The 24,529-nt window shown below is 40.0% G+C and overlaps 1 protein-coding gene across 5 annotated transcripts in view; it reads right to left on the bottom strand.

Annotated features, from left to right (window-relative positions):
* The window catches only part of MBNL2 (muscleblind like splicing regulator 2), a 158,579-nt gene that overhangs the window by 18,847 nt on the left and 115,203 nt on the right, over positions 1-24,529 (bottom strand). The window contains exons 5-8 of one of the 5 annotated variants that reach the window (XM_068526876.1): positions 23,094-23,357; positions 16,241-16,294; positions 15,456-15,609; positions 6,865-6,959 (exon numbers count right to left, since the gene is read on the bottom strand). In XM_068526876.1, the coding sequence (XP_068382977.1) occupies positions 6,865-6,959; positions 15,456-15,609; positions 16,241-16,294; positions 23,094-23,357 (567 nt within the window). Of the gene's footprint in view, positions 1-6,864; positions 6,960-14,092; positions 14,736-15,455; positions 15,610-16,240; positions 16,295-23,093; positions 23,358-24,529 lie in introns of those variants that run through there. The other 4 variants (XM_068526879.1, XM_068526875.1, XM_068526878.1 and 1 more) reach the window with 4 other exon arrangements.

Here is a 24,529-nt window from a genome sequence, read left to right as displayed (position 1 = left end):
ACTAGATTACAACACTTACATAACTTAGCCTTTCCTTGGAGAATCTGCAAATACATATATTAATTAAACCTCATGGTAGTTCTGCAAAGCAGCTGCTTCTGAGGCAGGAAAATAAGAGGTCTTTTTTCTTCTTATTTTCTGCTTTCTTGAAGAGAGAAAATCATCTGCCTCTATATGGTTCTCGCAGATCCAGCTCCACCTAAGACATAAGGAGCAGCCCTCCCACCTCTCCTCTCCACCTTAAACATCTTTTTTTTTTTTTCAATCAGACTAGCAAGACTGGATTCCAGTGCCCCGGCCACGTGGCACCATGGAATTTAGACTCAAATTGCCAAGCAGCTTTAACCAATGGTGTTAACTGAACGCAAATGCCGCCATTTTTATTGTTTTGATTTTTTTATTTGAAGAGATATACAGCAGGCTCCAGTGAATCTCCCTCTCTCTCCTCCTCTGTCCCTCCACCCCTCTTTCTGTACACACACACACACACACACACACGCATACACACGCACACACACTCCCTCTCCCCACAAAATATTTGATATGGCGATTCTGCCTCATTTGAGGCAACCAGATCCATTACTGAAACGGAACCTTCCTCTATAGTTAGAATATCAGCCCGAAGTTAGAGAACTTTGGCCGAGCAACTTTAGCAGCATTACAACGCTGAGATGGATGTCTCAGCCCGAGCGCTATTTACAGGCCCTGGATTTGGACAGTTGCTCTCCAGGCCCTTTCAGAGCACGACATACTTGGGGCCCAGCTGCTTTCTGTCGACTGTTCTCAGGACCCAGCAAACTGCGAGAAAGGAGCGGTTCACAGTTTGATCATCCATACAGGGAGGCCAGTCGCTCTACTGTGTATTTCAGGGGAGGGAGCTAACGGGGGTCTCCTCCTCCCACGCTGGGGCTTTGCAGAACCCAGATTTTTCTTGTGAAAAAACACAGGCTCCAAATGGGTCAAGTGGTGAATAGTGGGGAATGTTTAATGCCTCCTACATTTGTCTGAATATAGTCCTAACAGATGGCTTTGGATAATAGATGTTTTAGAAGACTCTTTGAGATGAGAGATTAAGTAGAACATGACCTTACCTTTCTAGACTTCTTGGTTAGGATGGGGTGATTTACTGTAACTTTGTATATAGAAGTCCAAGAATCTATATACAAATAGCTTTGAAGTTGTGTTCATGTTTATATGTGAGAAATGAGTAAAATCTGATGCTCTTAAACTTTTCTCATCTCCCTTTAGTAATTTGTAGCAGGCCTGATAAAGCATAATATAGGTATCTGGTTGCATGTAATTATTTTGTCTGGTAAGATACTGTTGAAATTGTTATTATATATATACTAATCAGGCATGTCTGGAAAAGGGGGATTTTCTGACTTAGCAAATATCCCAATAAATGGAGGGCTAGGAATGTATAATATGTTATTAACTAATTTTCAATAAACTCTTCCTAAGGCCAGCTTTCTGTTGAATGGATTTAATCTTTGCAAGAGGATTCAGAAGATGTGATAAAACCTTGAGGTCATAATTAAACACCAATCAGCACTTTTTGGAGATGTAATTAGTGTTGTTAACATATTGCCAGAAATATAATTGATTTCACCAGCTTTAAAGGCACTGCGTGGGATGCGCCATTAAAATATTCCTAATATCCAGTATGTAAGAATTTGCCTTCCTAGCATGGACTCATGACCCAGAATGAATGAGATGAATAACTGCCCTCCATGTCCACATAGCTCCGGCTGTGGACACGTGGACAACACGTATTCACTCCAAATCTGAAGGGACTCTTTCTTCCAGGCAGAGGCCTGGGAGGTGTTTGAGCTTTTGTGGCTCTGACGTCTCATTCGGGTAGGGAGTGGGGAGCTGCATATTAGGTGCAGGCACCCTGGAGGCATTTGCCCAGGGAGTCCGCCCGAAGGCCATCCTTGAATTCAGGTCCTACAGAGGCAACTTCCTGTGGTTAACCTTTCATGTCAGCCCAAATCTCTTCTTCTGCTACATGACATTTATTTGGACAGGTTTTGCCATAGCATGAGACCATTTTTATGTTTCTCTTTGGCTAAACGTGACTGTCCCTATGTAACAGGCAAAGGCAGGGCAAAGTCGGCCACTCGCCGGCCGCCACTGTCCCACTTGAGGCTCTTGTGAAAGCCTCTCCACGGTCTCCGCAGACTCTCCTGCCTTGAATCCATCTGCTTGCTATTCTCAGAGCTGTGTTCCATCACTTTCCTGCTTGGAAACCTTCAGTGGCCAAATAAAGGCCAGCGAACCCTTTACCCTGGCATTTTAGGTCCTACACACTCGGAATCAAACCTATGTTGCAGCCGCTCGCGAAAACTGGTGCTCTGGCCAACGGGATTGTTAGTTTTTCTCTGCTAAGCTTTACACTTCCCCATCTTTGTTGTATATCAGCACTGTCATTCCATCTATCTAATGATGATGCTTTAAGGAACATGCAGAAGAGTCCTTGTGGAATTCAGAGGATAGAAAAAAGAAATTCTAGCTGCAGGGGTTCAGGGAAAGACTCAGAATATAAATTGTATTTCAATTGGGCCTTCAAGGATGTTATCAGGTAAGTTGAATAATCTCTGTATATAAATGAAGAAACTAAGATTTAAAATATATTTACTAGGAAATTATTTTCTCCCCTTTTGAAATAGAATGTATTTTTGAAGTAAAAAAAATAATAAAGCAATGACAGGATAGAGTACCATAATAATTCAAGTTAGAGGGATTTCAATCTGCACTCTCATTTTATTAAATAAAATTTCTTATAATGGGAAAAAAACTAGATAATCCATATGCTAAGCTGCTGACTGTACACTCTAAGATTAAATCGGCTTCAATATAGGCATCTATAGATGTATACATCCTGACCTTCTGTTAGCGGACTGAAATTGACTGACTTATATAGTACCTGGGTTTTCATTTCTGATTTCCCTCGTTACGATGCTACTTGTGAGATGAGTGGCAGAGGCTGGGAGTAAAGTCCAGGGCCATGATTCACACAAAAGAAGCCCATGAATCTGCTTCACCAGGACTAAAGACTAATTCCTTTTCATTTCTCGTCTTAGTTCTCATCTTACTTGTACAGAAATTATTCATAATTTTCAGTCTACTCACTGGGTATAATATAACATAGACTCTTAATAAATAGTTCTATATCATAATTAATATATATCAACTATGTATATGGTTTCTAAATGTGACCTGGCTATTACATAACTAGCTTGAAGCTCTGCTCAGATTCAGTTCGTCTCCCCAGCTTAGAATTCACCTCAGTCTGAGCTGCATTAGCAGAACTCCTTCATTTTTCCCTAAAGCAACAGAGCTTGCTGCTATTGAGTTTCACTTTAAAGACAGTTTTACCTGTGGAAGAAGTGACTTCCGTTCATTTATAATTATAGAGAGAGGCAGTGTAGCATGGTGGTTAAGAGCAAGGCCTCTGGGATCAAACTGCCTGGGTTTAAATTCCAGCAAGACCATTTATTAGATGTTTAACTTTGGCTAAGATAGTTAACCTTGGTTTCAGTTTTACCGTCTATAAAATGGGGATGACAGTAATATTTATAACACTGTAGAAAGGATTGAGTGTATCCTATACATATGTATTCTTTCTCATATGATATATATGATATGATATATAAAAATATGTAATGTATTATATAAGAGAGAAACCATTTAGAGTAGTATCTTGTATCTATAAGTAATTTGTTAATAATAATATCATTATTATTAGGTATAACTTGTATATTGAGGCCCAAAGACCTTAATTGAAACAGGAGATAGCTGTTGGTAAATTTGTTCATTGTATTTTTGTTTATATATCTACTCCCAGAGTTAAATAACCAAAAACTAATTTTCTGTTTCCCAAAAGTGTTTGGATCTTGTCGTCATTTAATTTCAAACTGCAAGTCTAAGTTCAGTTAAAACTTTCATTGCTGGCACCTTGATTAAGCCCTGAGGGTAGAATTTATAGACTTATTGCTGGTTCAACTTGCCTCACCCTGGGGTAACATGTGAAGGAAACCTGGGCCGGAGGAGCTGTCATGGGATGTTTCGATCTATGTTCTTTCTTCTCTGAATGACTTGTATCTTATTACAAATACTTATGAGATTTGAACTATTTGAACTGACAGGCTAAATTGATCAAATGAACTAAAAAACTGTCAAAACCCTACCGCATTTTGTGTTAAAGACAGATGGCTCAATATATATATTTGATGTGTGTTTAAACATACATCCATGTTAGTAAAGTAATAAATATATATGTATATATTTATCTATAAAAAAAAAAAAGACAGACGGCTCAATGAAGGGAAAGAAGAGAGGATGCGTACCATGCACTGAACTGTGAAATCATTAGCACCACTTCCTACTCTGTTTGTGTTTACCTTTATAATCTCATGCTTTGGGCTTAGCACAGCAGCTAAGGAACCATAGATTTGTTGAATCTTAGAGCTGGAAGGGACCTCGGAGGCCATCTAGTTCTAATCTTCCTTTTACAAGTGAGGAAACAGATTCAGTTTGTTTAAACGACATGTAGTTCACATGGACATGATTCAGTGTGAGTTTAAAGGGCGAAATCTTAATAAGATGAAAACTTGTCATTTCACAGTCATCAGAAATCTCTCTGAATTCTGAACTCTTGGGCACTAAAAGAATTTCCAAGTTCTTTTGTAGCTGCTTTGCTCTTTGAAACTTGTTGAAAATACATTAAGAATATCATATCTGAAAATTTATGTTTACTACTGTTTCTTTTTCTGTTGTGTTCATGTGCAAGCAGACCTTCATCAAGAGTCATCACCGAAGTGCAGTCCAGCAACGGTTACACCTGATAAACTGCAAAATGCAGAACCTAGGATTCTTGAAGCTACTGTCAGGTACTCCTGTAATTATACTTCTTTGGATTTAATTGAAGTTAACTTGTTAGTTCCTTTACCAATCACACTCCGCTGGAAAGTGATATACTTTAGCTTCTGAATAGTTACGCTTCCCCTACACACATACATAAACCTACGCATACGTATGCAATCTCAGTTTTTTCTACTAAATGGAGCCAAAGAATCATTAGGCTGGAAAAATATTTATGATACATGATCAAGAATTTATCATAATAAAGGGACTTATCCTAAAACTCCAAAATAGTTCTTTATCTTGACTTCCTTTCCATTCCCAGGAAAGAGCTGTCTGTATTAGAAGTGCTTAACTTGCCGTAAAGTATGTTACATTCCATTGTAACGAACACTCTATTACACTTGAAACTTATTTTCTGATGAAGGGACTTTATATAAAACTTCTGCCAAAGATCGCAAAAACATGGTTCAGGAAGACAGGACTTAGACATAAAAGAAACCTTTCCAGTTTCCCTACTAAGAATGACCATGTGAAAAGAGGTGCTTTGAACCTAATGATGGAAGGACGCACACTGTCTCTCCCTTCTGCCATCCCATCATTTAAAAAAATCTTCTCAGCTAAGAAAGTGATTTGCTGTTCTTTGTTCTATCTGTTTGGAAGCTGAGTTGGCTCTCCTTAGAGGGAAGCTGGCATGTTGAGGTGGCGAGTGAAGCTAAAGCATTGTCAGTAGTTGGTATTGCCTCTGAGGGTCCGCTTGGCCTCTCCTCCCTCCCTCCTCGCTCTTTTCTGCTTTATCACAATTCAGAGGCCACAGGAGGAGCTCACAGGATTTTACTTTTATTCCTTCATACAAGTGCACTCACACCTATCTTTTCAGCAATGAAACCTATAGCTCTGGAATCACTTATTCACTAGAACTGGGAAAGAAGTGTGACTCAGTCCTTCCCGCCTGCAGAATGTAGTTTGGAATCTGCTGTTTATGCCCAGACATGATTTTTTTCCAATTTATCCCTTTAGCTGGGACCTTCCCTCCACCTCCTCCTATATGTCTTGTCATCTTTTATCAGTACAGTTGATATAATTAAAACAAAAATCAAAACAAAACAAAACGAAAAAAACCCCACTACACTCACAGCAAAACCAGAATGGCTCTTCTGTGAAGGGAGAGCATGCGCAATCAAGTGTTTTTCCGGGCACGTGAGAGTTTGTGCTTTTACTCCTCTCCTGGGACCAGAAGCACATGTTTGCAAGTTGGTTGGCTGGAGTTAGGGTTACAGTCAGCCTGTGACCCCAGGAAACAGCCAACTGGCCCTCCCTGAGAAAGAGTCCATCCGAGGTCTCATTGGCACATGCGTTAAACCAAAAGAATTACACGCCCCTAATCAGTTATATCCAGCCTTTGTGAACTCAGTGGCCTGGTACTCTTCTTCCAGGACCGTTTGTCTCTCACTTGGGAACCAAGCGAGTTTGGGAGCACATAGGACCCAGATGAAATGTTAACAAGAATCATTCAGACCTCAAATTTGACACTAAGGGAAAAGGGGAGACTTTTCTAAGAGGAGAGTTTTCTTTTCCTCCACAACAGATAATAGGGTCTCTGAATGAACTGAATCCAAATACAGCCAGTTCTGAAGCACTCCCAGGTGAGCTTTTCTGATTTTTCTGTGGCAACTCACAAAGCCCTGGATGCGTAATGCTGCCCTGAAAGGAATGTAAGCCTGTCAGGTTAATCACACGATATTAGGTACGGAAACGAACAGCGCAACACGAAACACAGCTACATCATTATTTGCAGTAAATGTTAACTCTAAATAAGTGCAACCTGTCCACAAATGCTGGCCATAAACTAATCAAAAAATAAAATAAAATAAAATCTGATGGATAAACATGAAAAAAAAAAAATTCTCCCTGAGAATTTTTTTTTTTTTTTTTTTTTAAACTATCAGCACTCATTTAGAGTTTGGGATTTGTGAAAGAAAAGCTTTAAAAGGAGCAAACCTGATTGGCTGTGGCTGCTGCTGCGAAGGGGGCACTTGTTGCAGGAGCTGTTGCCGCAGAGACAGTGGCTGACGTAGCGCTGTGCATCATGGGTACTTTCAGGAGGGGGACCATGGGAGCAATGAACAGGAGGGTGTAGCGTTACGGTAACAGAAGTGGCATTTTGGCATATGGTGAATATCAGAGCAGCAAGCCATCATGGGTTAAACCAGCAGATGGCATGCAATCACAATGCAAAGCAAGGAAGCATATGGGAGAGAAATAAAAAAAAAGGGAAAATAGCTTATTACAAGTACAATTAAAGGAAGTTTTAAAACATCATCAGTGATTCCCAGAAAGGCCAAAGCAGATTACTTTGGTTGATGTATTTATAAACCCTTTTACCTCCAGCACTAGATCGTTCCCAAGTCAGAGTCTACAGTGCCTGTAATAAACGGTGCTCCCAAAAACGTGAAACTGTAATGTCCAAATGAAGTAAGACTACGCAATATTCACTTTTAATCATCATTCTAAAACATCAAAGCCTCGATAATGTAGGCCTAATTTGGGTTAGAATTTTCTTGGAATTAACTGCAGTTAAATTGAATTTTTTGGGTCGATTTGGGCCTGCCTATTTGAACTGGAATTACTGGGGATTGTGGTTTATTTGGGTCAATAAACAGTAGAGCAGAAATCATGGCCTTGATGTAAATTCTAACACAGTCACTGTGAAACAGCCAGACAAATTTTGCCAATGTTTATTTTTCTTTACTCTAAGTGGAACTAATCCATATGTCCTTAAGACAGACTTTTGTACCAAGGCATTGGAATGTGTGGGGATAGCTTATGTATGTACTATTAAAACTTAACATCTAAGGGAATGGTAAGGTACAAATACTCATCACAAATAAATCAACACAAAATTAAAAAGGATAATAAAGCAAGGCAGTTGAGACATTTGTTTTCAAAATACATCCATTTATAATTTTTTAAAATAAATACTTCTGGGAAACTCTGATAACTCTAACACACAGCAAAGAGGAGATAAAGGCACACCACATGAAACTTTAAAACATTGATGAAATTAGCCTGCCTCTCTGATAAAGTAAGCTTTTTTTTTTTCTTATGCTAAACCATATAAACTATAAAGAGAAACAAAATACAGATCATTAAAAAGCAGACTCGTACTTGTGGTTTTATGTCTTGCAGTGGTTGTTCTAGTCACATTAAGATGGTCATTGTCTTCAGTATACAAGTACATTTTGAAACCTATACATTAACTCTAAAGCCAAATAAGCCTTCAGATCTACCAGTTCCTACAGCATTTCTACGATCTTTGAGATAAATCTCAATCAAGTGAAGGTATTGTACATAATATAAAAGACAAATAAAAAAAGGTTGGAACCTACCAATACTGGTAGCGGGTGTCATGCACAAAACTGACCCTGCATGTCATGCAATGGTAGGTGGGAAAAAGTGAATAAAGGGAAAGAAACAGGTTAGCGGTTTAGAGTTAACATTCAAAGTGAGATTGAAGCACAACCAGAAATAAGTAGGGTTAGTTAACACAGTCTTTTAGAGTCATTCACATGTTCAGTGTGGACACAAATATATCTGACTTATTTTAAGCCAATATTATTCATTACTTTTCACACTTTTGATTCATCTCCATTGACGTGATTCTAGTAAGAATGACATGTGATGATGCAGCAGTCACCTTCCTCTAAGACCTCACAGTATCTTACAGACATTCTCAAGTTCATCCTCCAAGGTAGGAAGTGGGTATTTTACAGATGAAAAATCTGAGGCATAGTAACTACTCCAAGGTCATGCATCGTGGGAGTCAAGGCTAAGGCTAGAAATAGAATTCTGTTCCTAAATCCAGGTCAGGTTTTGTATTCACTAAATCACACTGACCTTATTGAATTAAAAGTTTGCTTGTTTGATTGTAAAATGTTTTGTGTCAATAGCAATATGAAAATAAAAACAATAATTAAGATTCCGTATCCTCTAAATCAAAGGGTTGCAGGTCAGGTGAATTTTAGATTACTGCTTGAAAGCCCTCAACGTAGGAAGACTGAGGTTCCCGTGACGGGATGACCGGATGTGTGTGTGACCTATTTTCTGTTATGAGATTCATTATGACAAAGGAGCGGTGGCTAGCAATAAAATCTAAACACTGCAGAGGCAAAACAGCACAGAACTGGGGCTGGGATAGGACCAGGGCTAGGGGTTTTTGGTGTCTAGGTGGGTAAGTGAGAGGGTGGGAAGGAGAGGGGGAGGGAGGGGGGATTTCAGCCCTTCCTTGGGAATAGCTGCCTTACCTGTGGGTGGTCTTATTAATGTACTTGAATCAGAAAACTGACCATGAATATAACATATGTTGTGGAATCCTGAAATAAGAATGGTATTGAAAGGAGTTATCTACTTCTGGTTCAGCTCCTTAGAGTGAAAATCAAGGTAATGTAAGGATTTAGATAACTGAAGATTGGGTGTCATATGGGTGCCAGAGAAGTAGTCTTTAATGAAGGTAGGTGTACCCACTTAGGGTTTTAGAACTGCCTTCTGAGATACTGGGTGAAGAATCTGAGATGTGTAGGTCCTTATTCTCTCTGCTGAACTGTTCACACCTGAGGGAGACTTTTTGCTTGATCTGCGTTTTGATCAGGCCAACATTAACTAGTCAGGAAAAGAGGCTATTTAACTGGGCCACTCCTGGATTCTTCCGCAAACATGTGCTAATATATCCAACTGAAAACACACACACAAACACCTCATGACATCCCATCTTTCTCCAGCCCTATGCTTCTAAACTTCTTCACAATCAAACTTCTGGAAAGTTACCTACACATAAATTTGCACTTCCTTGACCCCATTTATTCTTCAGTCCTCTCCAATTCGGCTTTCATTTTCACCTCTCCACTCAAACTGCATGTCATCAAAGAACTCTGTATTTCTGCAATCAGTAAGAATCCTTCCATCCTGAGTCATGGTAACATTTAGCACTTGTCTACTCTCTCTGTAATAAACCACTCTTTTCTCTTGGATTTTCTGATAACACAGACACAGACACATATGCAAACACAGACACACACATACACACACACACACACACACACACACACACACACACACACACACTCTACCTCTATAGACTAGAGTTTCTCAGGGCTCAGTCTGGTTCCTTTTCATCTACTCTATACTTTTCTTCTGGTATATCATTCACTCCATGGTATCATTCAGTTTAGGATTTAAATACTATCTACAAGCTCAAGGCTTCCAAATTTATGTATCCTGCCCAGATAGCTCCTCTGAGCTCCAGGTTTTTCCATCTAACTGCTTATCTGGCCTTCCTACTTGGATTTCTCACAAGCATCTCAAATTGAACATGTCCAAGCGTTGACCTTTTCCATGGCATCTGTTTCTCCACCTCAGGAAATGCTAGACGGACATCACCATTGATGTCGTAGCTCTAGCCTAAACTGAAAGTTCTCCCTGACACCACTTTCCCTTGTGAAATTCCCTGGTCCAACTCACCAATAAGACAAAGCAGTTCTGCTTCTAAAATGCATCTTGTGTTTGTCTGTTGGTCCATCTTCACTGCCACTTCTCATGGCCTGATCACCATTTTATGATCTGGGATCGGCTATGCAGTAACATCCTAACTGGTCTTCCTGCCTCCATTCTCGTCCCCCGCTTTAGTCCATTCTCCATTCTGCTGGCAGAGTAAACCTTCCCCAATACAGGTCTGTTCACTTCTCTGCTGGAAATGATTCATTGCCTTCTCATTGCTTTTAGGATAAAGGTTCCCATGGTCTAGTCTCTTGCCTATCTCCCCAGCTCATCCTATACCCCTCCCCCGGCCCCCATGCACCAAGCTCCAGACAGATTAGCCTTTCATTTCTTTGAAATGAACTCATCACACTTTTGTCCTACTTTTGGGCTTCCTCACAAGCTCTCCCCGCTGCCTAAAATCATCATTACCCCACTCTTCATTTTCCAGGTCCCGAGGTATATGTTGCTTCTTTAAAAAACTGTTCAATTGTTCTTTCACCTACCTTCACATTGCCAGTTAAATCAGTTTCCTATTTTAAACCGTACTGAACTCTTTACTTTTTCATTCATTATACTCATAAAAATTTTTAATTATATATTTCTATGGCTATTTATTGAAATCCACCTCTCCTCTTCCACTGTAAGCTCTGGAGGGCAGCGTTCATGTCTGTCTACGTCTATGGGGCACGTGGTAAACAGTCAATTGGGTGAATGTTCTCAGCCACCAGTGAGAGTGTGTTGGGAGCAATTTCTTCCTAAAAGTTATTAAAGTCCTTGTGAATGATTTCAAAGTCAACCATGGCTGGATTCAAAATTATCCCTATAAAAATTCCATGTTATTCTCTCGCATTCCAATGTGGATGGGCTTTCTTGGAGCACTTTCCTTTCCTGGACACACCTGAATGTCACTGGGTTGCAAATCATCAACAGCAGCTGCTACAGCTACACTGGGCTAGGACTGGAACCGTCCTTTGGCTTCAGTTCAGGATGTGCCTGAAATGCTCAACCAGAGTAATTTGATGAGCATCTCTCTCTATGTGGCCTAAAAGTGATATGAATATCAGAAACACGTAATTTTTGCAATGTGTGGCTGTCTTACTCAGTGGCAGATTCTGGTCCTGATCTTCTTTCTAAGCCCCATCTCTGCCTTTTCACCCCACTCTCTCCCACCACCCACCCCCACCCCTGCCCCAAACACAGCCCCTTCAGTACTTTACACTGAGCTACAACGGACAACTTGTTATTCCTCAAGTACACTCTTCCCAATCTGTGCTGTTCCCCCTGCCTGGGATGCTCTTCCCGCACTGGTAAAATTTTCCTTTCAAAGTCCTAAGCAAATTTCTCCTCCTTTGGAAAGTCTTTCTTTCTCCATATCCTTCGTCGCCACCACCTACTGCACATCCGATGGCCAAATAACATTGTCTCTTGCTTCCTCATTCTCAAATCGCTTTGCCCATTCCCTAAGGTAGCCCTTCACGCTTTGCATTATATTTGGTTTTTGCCTTGTTCTGAACTCCGTTGTATGCCCCTCCTGGCTTTGGAACCCAGAACAGACTATGTGTTCAACAGTGGCTTGCTGAATTCAACAGGATAAATACATTTTGCTATGGTTATACAGATAGGGTTTCCACTAAACACTGACAAATCTTTCACCAAGGTGTGTGATAAACTTATGTAATAGTCTGGTTTCTGATCGTTAGGCAGTATTTGTGCTAGCACCTCCCTGTTCTACTTACTCTGTATTTCCAATATAATGAAATAAATCAAGGAGAGAGTCAGTAGGTCGTCTTTGCTCTGACCGGCAGAAGCATTTCACTAAGGCACTAATTCTATTAACAAAGACTTCTCAATTGTTTTCTGCTTTTGTTGCACAAACATTTCAACTCTAGAATCTGTGAGTAGAATTATCTGGACAATTCCATGAATCATATATTCCACTTTACAGCAAAGGCATAGCCTCAGTTTTCCCATCTGCAAAATGCAAATAATTACGCCTGCCACTTGGCGGAACTATCTTGAAGGATAATGAGATAAGAACACTTAGAGGAACTCAGAATAAACCTGTCAGAGAAATGCCAAGAATTATTATGCTGCTATTTCTGTGTGTGTGGTTTTTGTCACTTTCCTAACATAGCAAAGAAAAAGTATAACCACTAGGTTAAAATAATGCCTATCAAAAAAGGAAAAATCCCACCCACTGCAAATGTGCTAGGGCATCAACCAGGGTGATAATTACATTAGCATGGGTTTGGAGAAGAATCCCATATTTTGCGTAATATTTTAAATTAATATCTCCACAGCCTGGAGGCAGAATCCCTGAAATTCAAAGGCACATTGTATCAATGGGAGAATTTTAGCAGCATATCAGAAACTTCACTGTGAATGACCTTTCAATAAAGGGTAACTTCCAGGAGAACATAAAATGGTTTTTTGTTTCACATTTATGATAATTGTTAATGTAAAGCATTTATAGAAAAATCAAAATCTGTCAGTTTAAAAGCAATGAGCCCCTCATTTACTAAGTTAAAAAAAATTATTTTTGAACACCATCACTTAATTTTCAGAGTTTAAAACAATGATTAACAAAGAATGATTATTATCATTATCATTTTAAATTAGGTTGAAAATGTGGCTTATGAGAAAGAGTGCCTGAAATAAAAACTAGAGCCAAAATAAACACTGAATTTTCTGTTATGGATTTAATGGGGGGAAGGACTATGCTAATTTCCTTTCAATAAGATTATCCTTTCATCATTTAAGAGAAACGTGAAAACTTCATAGAAGTTGAAATACCATTTCAGAGCATGAGATCCACATGTTTGCTCACTGTGATATTTATGTCATGTTACAGATGGAAATACTTCTAATCCACAGAATTAAGTGGGCTAGGACCCACTTTTCTTCTCCCAAAGCCCGCTCTATTGAGAGTTGCTGGACACACTTGAACAGTTCTTAAAGAGTCCAGCAGGGGGAGGAAGTGCACAACCACAGCACCCAGAAGAGCCTTTGGGTCCTCAATACAAGCATTTCATCAACAATAATCAGGCCCTTGCAAAAGGGACGCTATTCGTTCTTGCTTTGGAAGTCTTTAAATGGTTTCCAGGTGAAATATTTTTAAATGAGAATTCTTCCAGTGATTTAACAAGTCAGTCATTAGTGAAGTGTTAAATATGAGTTAGAGGCCTTCAGCCTTTTGCATGGCTTAGCTCCAGGGTTTCAGAGGCATTCCCAGGAAATGGTAGTGGCATTACTACCCAGTCTTCAGAAACAGACTTGTCCTTTTCTGTTTTTCCCCTCAGTATATCCTTCCACAATTTTTTTCTCTTAAAATATCTAGTGACAAGGTCTATCAAATAAGACACTTGTAGAAATCACACAGGACCTTCAGATAAGTTTACCTTCTAGTAATTATTTTATAAACATGCTATATCAAGTGGATTACAAGTACAATCACTGCTGTGCTATAACTGTACTGAAATGTCACTAATTAAGGTTGTCATAGGACAAGACTGAAGCCCCAATAATTACTGATTTGGAGACTCATTCTACAGGTCTATGAGTCTATTTATTTTAAGAGAAGAGCAGAACTAAAATAAGAAAACTATATACTAAGAACCACTTTACTAATGTAATTTATATTTTTACTACAATATAAATATTGTTAGGTTAATAATTCATTTCAAAGTGTAGATTTTATATAAAGAATAGGATAGAAATATTTATTCAGCTCCCTCCTATGTTAATTCCTGATATGCTACAGGATTTAAGAACATGGATAATAAACGTGAAAGGTCCATCCACGTGGATTGGGATCAATATGGTATTTTTTTTTGATAAGATTGTTATTCACCTAGATTGACCTTCAAGCCACTGTCATGGGCTGAAAATTTTGACTTCAAACTAAGAACTCAATGGACAGCCTTCTCACTAAAGCCTAAGTCACTCCCTGGTTCTTTTTTTATTTTTATTTTTGACACTCCAGCAAACTTTATTTTGCAAATGTTATCCCTTCTTTTAGCTCAGACTAAAAGGTCGAAACCCCAGTCATTTATGGTGACTCTTTGTGTCTGTATATGGTGGATGTAGGTCTGTGGTCAGGGAGGTGGGTAAAACAACAGAGGAGGGTTGGCGTGCATTGTACTTTTGTTTCTTCACTTTTATCCGATGTTTTATGCCAAGGTCTAAAGGAGGACTCTGGCCTCCGCCTATGGAGGCTGGCTGGTGTCATGTCATGTACATCGAACTGGTCACAGGGAAACTGGGTTCTAGGTCTTTTTCTCTTTAGTAGTGCCACCTTGGGAAGTCACTGCACATTTAGGGGGCCTCAGCTTTCTCATCTGTAAAACAATCAATTGGATGAGGAGATCACTAAGAATCCTTTAAACTTCAAGATTCTGTGATTAACAGAATTCATTTCTTAGTAGGATGACAGAGTTAAAGCACCTTAGCACCTAATATTATCAGGCATTGGCTTAGAAACTGAGGATAAGAGTTCTCTATATTTGTGAACTTGGTGGAAGTTGAGAAGGATGGCAAAAGAGATAGAACGGATGTAAAAATATGAGTAGAGGATTGCTTTAATTTGAATAGCCTCTTTTTTTGTTTTTTTGTTTTGTTTTGTTTTGTTTTGTTTAGTGCTCTGAATAGGAATAGGAAAAAAAAAAGGTTAGTATTTACTGGAATTGCTATTTTTAGGTCATTCAGGGTTAATGACAAATTTCAATTGTCGCACATAAGAGGTCTTACTTACATAAACAATTTTTACACAGCTTGTGTAAATACAAGAAACCAAAAGCCCTAACAGCTGTTTGCTTCTCATGGGTTCAAACTGTCACTTAACTCTATAAAATATTTGGCTTTAGAATCCTAACAGTCTTTAGCTATTGTCCCAAGCAAGGTAAATTATCTAGATAGCTAGGACAATGATGAGTTTCAGGCTGTATTTATCGTCCCTTTAAAAGCAAACTAGATGCCACCAAACAGCTTAAAGGAATGAGAAGAAAGCACATGACCGGAGGGCACACGGACACAGGACTTGGAACTGTCAGGGCACGTACCTGTCGGAATGAATGCCGTGTGCTGCTGCAGCTGTGCACTGGTGAGAGCTTGCTGGTAGTGCAAGACGCTGGGATTAAAGACGGTGCTGGCACCGTTGCTTTTTTCAAGTGCTTGTCTCTTTGGTAAAGGATGAAGAGCACCAGGAGGAAAGGCCTATAAGTGAAGAATTGGATAAGATGTGTATAACTCACAGTGAACACACCTTCAGCGTCCACAGAGATCATCAATTGCAACATACTTTAAAAAAATGACAGCTAAGGAGATGCGTCTGCCATGCACCTTAATTTAAACAGCGGCAAAGTCGAATGAGTGAGAGTTTGTTACCGAGAGCAAAGCATGATTTCTGTAATCCAAAACGGTAGCATCTTAACTAAGGAAAAGAAAAGCTATCAAGCAACAACAACGAAAAATGACTTCAGCTTTTAAAATGAGTTAAACTAGTCTAAGGGGGGAAAGAAGCATTTGTGTTATTATTAATACCTATTCTTTTCCTTAACGAAATGGCAATTTCTTGAATTTAAAGGTTAATTAGAATTACAATGAGCATTTTTCCAAGCCAAGTAATTTAAATTTGCTTCACTCTTTTGGAAAAGGTATTAAAATTTGTTAGGATTAATTTATTCCACATATTACATATGAAAATGAGATGGCTAAACACCTTATTGAATTTTTTTCATTAATTAATAATAATGATTGTTTGCAACCAATATTTTACAAGTAATACAAATCTCAGATGGTTCTCTGAAAAGCTACATGCAAAGCGAAAGGTGAAAGGTCAAAGTACCAGGTCTACAGATGCTTCGAGAGGTCGCTTCATTGCTTTGGCAGTCGACTGAGTCTTTTAATAACAGGCAGCGAGCACATGATGGCAGTGGGCCAATGGGATTCAAGCGAATTAACATACAGGTAAACAGCAAGCAGAGGTGCATCATGGGAACGGCATTGCATTGTGGATAGGTGAGAAGGAAAAAAATATTCTGAATGCAATATACAACGTACAAAACACTAGGCATGCACAACAACAAAAATGTTCTCTAAAGAAATGAATATTACACCTTAAATTAGTATTGAAGCAAAAATGCATCTACTATACCTTAGTTAAAAGCATATAAGAGAGTAAAATATAGATGTTTGAAATTCAGGAAAGTTAATTAAAACAGCAGCTTGCATACATACCATAAGCATTTTTTACATTGCTTCAGAAAAAAATGCAAAACTTTTAAGGGCCACAGGATTGAAGAACTTCTGATAAGTTAGTTTTCAGATATAAAATAATGAATGCACTACGTATAACATCCAAGTTATAAGATCCAAGTTGAAAAAAAAGATAATATCTTTAACTTTTATAAAAGTAATTTTTAATGAAGATCTAGCCTAACAAAATGAAGCGGCAAACTGAGACAAACAATTCAGGCAAAAAAATATTCAAACACAAGATTATTTAGGCAAAACTGTTTGGGTTTGGATCTTAGTTTTTTGTCTGAATTATGTGGATAATTGTCTCAATTTTTCTCTTCACTTTGCTAGTGTGGATCTGGTAACGTGGAATAAGGTTCCAAACTTAACAAGTTTTGAATTCGCATAGTAGGTTTCTCAAATTTCCTGCTTTTATTCCATCATATGGTTTCTAATGACTAACTTATCATCCATTCTGTTTTCCACCACATTTGAAATTTTAATTCAATTTATCGCAAACAACTTACCAGATTACACTAAGAAAATACCCTTTAAAGGGTATTTAGTGTCCTCAGGTATCAAAATAATTTATATTTAATAATTCTAGTCGTACTTTTAAGTATAATCAGTGACCAACCCAGTTAATGAGATGTGGGAAACTCTTGGCTAGAACAAGTACAACAGCTAAAAATAGCAAACAGCTAAAAGATAGCAAAGAACTGCTTGGACTATTAGAAGTAAAATAATATCTTTAACTTATAACCATACTTGTGGGCAGATAGTTTCATTTAAACAGCTGAAATAATAATAAATAGTGATTGATTTAGACCATGATGAAAAAATTTTCCTGTTCCTTGATGACTGTTGTAAAAAAAATCTAAAAATTTTATGATGGAATTCTATGAAAATAAAGAAATTCAAAGGAATAGCTCCAATGCAAACAAAAGAAATGAAATACCCATTTTCTATGTTTAGCACAATAGGTAAATCCCTAAGGTTTGCACAATAAATACAAAATGTTTTATTCTAAAGTTCCGAGTTACAGCTACGGCATTTGAAAGAAAATGGGATAGTATTTAACCCTCAAACTGGGAAACAATGAATGATATCTTCCTTGGCCAATAAAGAGCTGTTCATCATCATTTGAAGACTCAGGATTAAAAGTACGGAAGTGATAGGAGGTAAAGGAAAGAGCTAAGGGTGAAGCGGGGTGGAGGCTAGCAATAAAGCGTAAAGGACTACAGGTAGAGGAGAGGCTTAGAATGGCCAGTGGAGAAGCTGCTTTGGAAGGCAGTCTGGATAGAGGCCATCACATAACATACAATCATTGTCCTTCAGGCAGAATTGTGAACATTTTCAAAACCCAACAAGCTTCACAGTGAGAAAGCTTCTTTGAATATTCTTTCCTCAAATGTCAGTTTGCCATGATGTAACTTTCATGACACCAGTTTTGTTTAAAATCTTTCATTCCTGTATAGTTTTACACTGCTAGATAATGCAATTTTTAAAAATTAAAAAAATTTTTTTGCTTATATTAGTCTGTACTGACTACATAAAACTGCATAGCCTGTTCTCACAGAGTACACTAACAACGTTAACCGGATGGTTAAACTCAAAATCATTTTGGCCTCAACTTTCTGGTTTCAATTCTTCCCTTCACTTTTCCAGTCTTTGAGAGGTATAGAACAAATCTGCTCTTGGGTTGATCTTTTCTGATATGCTAACTAGAAGAGTGATTATGTCTCCACAGGCTGGTATTTATGAACACAATTTTGATTTAACAGAGTATCATTTAATGAAGTCTCCAAGTAGAAAAAAGAAATATTAAATATTTCTCCTTAGGATGGACACCTGAAAGGTTAACGTTCTCTTTTTTCCCAGCCTTAGTCTGATGAAATGCAATTTCGACAGAAATTATAATAAACTAGGAATTTAAAGAAGCTGAGAGCCCTAAACTGAGCTGGACAGTGACAGCATTTCCCTTTCCGCCACTCCGTATTTGGGGTTTTCTTTACTAAATGCAAACATCTTGTCTTTTCAAGGAAACACTAAGGTCTTGGAGGGTCGAGTGTACCTATTAATATCTTGCACACCTCACACTTTGAGGCACATGTGTAGAATGTTTTTGAAAAACTGTATGGATGAATAATCATGTTCTAATGTGGCTTTGTAGTAGACAGATGTTCCGTTTTAGAGGGTATTATGTGGCTGCAGGCATATGTTTACCTATATTGAAAGATCTTCAGGCTTAAAATAGGCCTGAGAGATCCCCAAGCCCGGTGCACCCTGGGAGCTTCCTTAGGCACCTATGCAGAGAGCGAGGTTCTCCTTAATTGAGCCCCTACCGTGCGCCAGGCACTGGGCACCCATTCTTGCTGGCTTCACCAACATTTCTGATCCTTTGCCCCCTCTGGGCTTTCTCCAGCCTTATATACATACAGCCAGGCTTTTCATTTTCTGGAGCAAGGAGCAAGCCAACTTCAAGTCAAGGCAAGCCAACTAAGGGCCCGGCGTTAGAGGCAAAGACCAAACCTGAGGAGTCAGGAAATGCTGACGACAGTCATCAGAGCTGCCACGCGAATGTGGAAGAAAAGGATGTGGATGAGTAGGATGCGACTCAAAGTTCCTGTGCGTGTTTTCTTGAACAACTGACACTTATCTAGCTGATGGCAGCTGGTCCTGTTTCCTTTTACAAAATAAGTATCTCCTGGGGTAGCCCCATTTTGGTGTGTGCGTGAAGAAAGACTGCTGACTTGAAGATCAGATACACTCTGTGTTAAAATTACCAAAGAGAAGCTCTGGCTGGCTTATTTTTACATTTGAAAAATTCTGACGAGGGTGATGCTCATGTTTTAAGAGGCAGTGCAAAAGATTAAGGCTCTAAAGGAAAGAGATGTCTCTTTTTCTGGAATCAAAGCTTTCAGTTCCTTTTCAGGGTCCAGTTAATCCAAAGAAGGGGAAATCCCGGACAGTAATAAAAATCGCACTACAGAAATTCTTGGTGTTCAGATATGGAACCCAGGTGAATGGAATACTAATATATTCTGACTGCCATCATCACTCCCATTTGTTCTTTAAAATAAGGAAATAATAGTTTTTCTTCAGTGTACTGAGTAATCTCGCTATGAGAATAAGAATACTTTGACTTCATCCAGCTGCAACTAGACTGGTTTCAAATGAGCCTCTCACTTCAACTAAAAAGACATGACAGATTTCAGTAATTTTCGTGTCATTGTCAGAAAGAAGCTGACGCTTTTGTTCTGAAACTACATTCCTTTGGGTTGTCTTTGACGGTGCTGCAAGATCACCTGAAGTATCAGAACTCCAAATCTGGGCACAGGGTAACAATCTAGGAAACTATGGTAACTAAATACACTGACATCCACTGCAACAACATCTGTGCATCTTGATGAAGATGATGTGAAAATGCACAGAAAGGCACATAGAGGAGTCGAATCTTGATTTAAAGATACCGGGCTGTTTGTGTAAATGGCCAGTTCTTCTCTTATCTCCATCAACCCAGGTCATCTACCATTGACATATTCTAGGTGCATTGTTCCTTCAGTGACTGAAGAACATATTGACTGCAGATGTTAGAACTGGTACTTCTAGGTAACAGCCGGATAAATCAAGGCTCTGATAAATTCAGGGCTCAGCTGTAAAGGTCACTATTAGCACCAGTGTTTTTTTGTATTTAACAGGTATTTGAGGTATAGGGACTAAGTTTTTCATAGTCCCAGAACCTCGTCTCATATCCCAGTGGCCAGAGATGGCCATCGTGATCCAGGCTGAGCCAATCATGGCATGCTATTACTCTCACCACAGGACAACCACCAAAATGACCCTGGTGGCTCTTTTTTTTTTTTTTTTTTTTTTTCCTAATTAGAGATGGTATCGAAGATACTATTTTTGTCTCTTGTCAGGAGATGTAAGAATGTGTCCCTACAGGTGTCCAAAGCCATGGTCAGTGTTGTCTGGAGAAGCTGATCTTAGAGAGTGGAGCTGATATACCAAGAGAAGCAGAAAAAAAGAAAAGAGAGCGACCTACTGGTTTTCAAGTTTCTGGATCCATCTACCCCTGAGCCCTATTTTACCTCTGCTCTCTTGGAGGGCACTAAATGATCTAGTAAAGTTTTTGTCTCTTGCAACCAGAGTTCTGATTAGCCTTGGGGGTATCCTTGATACCTAGTTATGATTTATAACATTCGCTTAAGGTAAAATCGTGTTCTTTGTGCCCAACGATCAACACACCAGTTAGAATAAATTTGGGCTGGCCTGAAAGAATGATTACAATGAAGAACATTTTACTTCTCGGTAGGATGAGATCTTCACTAAGTGGATGGGAAGATGGATTCCACACTGCAGAAGTGTACAGAAGACCTCATTTGCTCTCTTAAAAGAATTCCTTTTTCATCAGCATTCAGTGACCAATTTATTCTCATCTCCCCTACAGGTCCCTCACTCCCTGCTCCTAATTATAATCAGTTTTGAAAACCACTCTTTTATGAGAACAAAAAGGGGAGAATTCATCTATATTGTCCTGACTTTCTTATGTGGATGCATACATTCCCACACATATAGAAACTCACACACAGAGAAATCACTGTTATGTCCAGTGATGAAAAAACACTAAAGGGACGAGGACTCTGAGAAGAAACAGTGAGAGAGATAAAGGACTCAGTGCTCAAGATACTTGGAAATAAGCTGAGATTGGAAAGGTCTGAATAAGCACACAGGCCACACTAAGCGGTGATGATGTAAGGGCAGGCTCTGTGCCTTCCTCTCTGCATCCCTGTTGCTTATCACTGGGCCAGGCCTTATAAACATGTGTGGAGGGAATTCCCTGGCGGTCCGGTGTTTGGGACTCTGCTTTCATGCCGAGGGCCCAGGTTCAATCCCTGGTCAGGGAGCTAAGGTCCTGCAAGCTGCGTGGTGTGGCCAAAAATAAAATAAAAAATAAAACGAATCATTCTCTAAAAAAAAAAAATAAAATGGAATCCTTCTCTAAAAACAAAAATTTGTGGAAAGAATGTTGAGTAATATGAACTTGGTGTATAATAGCTACCCTTGCATTCTGATCAGGCATCAGTGTATGAAGTGGTGGTCGCTAGTTAGAACAATGTGTTTTAAACTATACCTTTCATCCCTGAAGCCATATCTGTCTTTCGCAAGGGATGACTGGCCACTGAGTCTTTCCTGCCCCCCCCCCCCCCCCCCCCCCCCGCTCCACCCCGGACCCCATTATGCATTTCCATTGTGTCATGAAGGAGCATTATTGCCATCACTAAACTCCAAGCTCCCCGAGGGCAAGGAAAGCTGCCTGATTTATTTTTTCCAGCCGGCAAGTGCCTGATGCACGGCAGGTCTCATTATATAATATGTTTTGAATGAATGGACGCCCAGTGCCTATCATATATTAAAACAGACTTCTGTCAAGCCAGAGATCTCACATGAAAACAAATTAATTCTACAGGCCAGTGCGGTGGTTCTCAAACTTTGCTGCACGCTGGGATCAACTGGGAGCTTCTAAAGAAAGAAAGAAAGAAAGAAGAAAGAAAGAAAGCCCCTGCCCAGGCCACATCCAAACTAATTAAATAAGGAACTTGGGGGAAGGGACTGATGTTAGAACCTTTCAAGATCCCTCAGGTAATCCCAGAATACAGCTAAATTTAAGTGTTCTAGGTAGGGGCTTCTCAAATGTTACTGTGTATACAAAACACCTGGGGATATTTTAGAATTCGAATTCAGAGCCCCAAGGTCTGGGGTGGGGCCTGAGCCAGGACAGCGGCTCAGGGACCTGAGGCTGGGTTCCAGGCCTTTTTTTTTTTTTTTCCAAGCACCAGCCCTACAGCTCCATCTTCAGCTGTTTCATGACTTGATGTTCTGCATAAAATTTCATTTAGGGAGAGAGCGTTGGCAGCATGGCCTTTGTGATAAGTGACAGAAGAGGGGCAAAAGATGGGGGTAGGGAAGAGCCGGGCAGCGGGGGCCGCCGGCCGCGGGCTCCTGGCTCCGGGCTGCTCTCTCGGGAGCGCTGCGGGTGATGCGCAGCCGCCGCCGCAGGCCTCCCGCCCTGTTTCCCTCTCTCTCTGTCTGTCTCTCTCGGGCTCTGGGCCGCCTCCCTGGTCCTCCCCGGTCTGCGAGGAGCCCGGGCCGGTCCCGCCCGTGTCAGGTCTCCGAGCAGAGCTGGGCGTGGGGAGGGGCGCTCGCACCCGCTCCGCGTTCCCTGCGCCCGCCTGAGGGATTTACTTATTGTGCTGCAGAAGGGAAGGAGGGAGGGACAGAACAGAACAGAACAAAACAAAACGGGGGCAACCGAGACAGGACGTAGGCAGCGGAGCAGCGGGAACAGCAGCCGTCCCCGCTCCCAGCGGTCTGGGGAGCTTGCGCGTCCCCGCGCGGAAGGCGCGGCTCCGGGCTCGCGGGCCGGGGAAGGTGCGCGGCGCGCGCGCCCCACTTACCATGACTGTGGCCGCGGCCGCGGCTGCCTGGGCGGCCACCGCGGCCTGGTTGGCTTGGTGCTGCGCAGCTTTGATTTTGGCCTGCAAGTGTGCAGGAGGGTGAAAATATTTGCATTTCTCCCTCATGCAACGCCCCTTTATGTAATCCATACAAACGGTTACAGTGTTGTCGTTTGTGTCGATCATGGTGCTGTCGGCGGGGTGTGCAAAGCGGCAGTCAGTCTCTCCCCGGGCACAGTTTCCTCGCTGGAACTCCCTGCAGACCTAGGACACGGGGAGAAGAGCACACGATGCAGAAGGAAGCCCCAGGGCCGCCGGGAACTACCTCTGCGAGCGCAGCCACGATGTAAAAAAAAAGAAAAGAAAAGGAATAAATGCCTTTCCTTTCTTTTAATGGTGGCTTTTGTGCCATTTACAATAAACATTCGATTATCCAGGACTCAAGTAACTGGAATCCCGGGCAAAATAATTTGAGTTTTACTTCGCCCTCTTTTCTGGGGTGAGGATCTATATTAAGAGAGTCAAAATCTGCAGTTAAATCAACAAGGCCCCCATTGTTCTTGCGATTTATTTATTTATTTAGAGAAGGAAAGGAGGGAGGGAAGGAAGGAAGAAAGGAAAGAAAGAATAGTTTATTATATATATATATATATAGTAATTTGGAGAGTTTATATATATGTGTGTGTATATATATATATACACACACATGTATATAAAATTTGGACGTCTATATATAGCCACATCTTCTTCTACCATGACAACTCTGAGATTTTACAGGTTTTTTACATGGAGGGATTATTTCACCAAAGATCAAGCCACAAGGTCATTGCTGCACAACTGCTAAAAGAATAAGGCGACGTGACAAACTTGTTTCTCCTCTCTGAGGATGGGAACTGGGGCTGGAGTGAATGTGAATACTCCCGTTTTCCCATAGGGTCTCTCCTGCTCCACAAAGATAACGTATGCTTATACTCATAAATTAGAAGAACTACGATATCTAAGACACCAAAACTTTCATTTAAGTCACAATATTATTATTTCTGACAGCACAGAAAGAAGGTAAAAATACAAAATAAAACAGAGAGAAATATGGGAAGAGATAAAGGGAAAGAAGTAAAAGGAGGGAAGTAGGATAGAGTTTGAAGTGTTGATGTATTGTTTCTTTTTTTTAATTCCTTAACCTTTAATTATCCTGAAATCTCAAGTAACTGCAATGCTCCATCCTCTGAGAATTCTTGTGGGTCAGGAGTTTACTGTTTAAAGAAAATTTTCTTTGGAATTTAAAGAGTATTCTTAACCTTGCCCTAAATACCGATAGCGTCAAGTAACACAAATAACATATATACATAATACTTATATTTATAAATATCATTATCATGGAAGAATTACTAGTAAAATTGTAAGTTATTTTCTTCTCAGGCTCCACATCCAAAGTT

The sequence above is a fragment of the Eschrichtius robustus genome, chromosome 18, assembly GCF_028021215.1.
Source record: "Eschrichtius robustus isolate mEscRob2 chromosome 18, mEscRob2.pri, whole genome shotgun sequence".
Classification (NCBI taxonomy): domain Eukaryota; kingdom Metazoa; phylum Chordata; class Mammalia; order Artiodactyla; family Eschrichtiidae; genus Eschrichtius; species Eschrichtius robustus.
The sequence above is the reverse complement of the archived record's forward strand: the minus strand, read 5'-3'. Positions and strand labels throughout refer to the sequence as shown.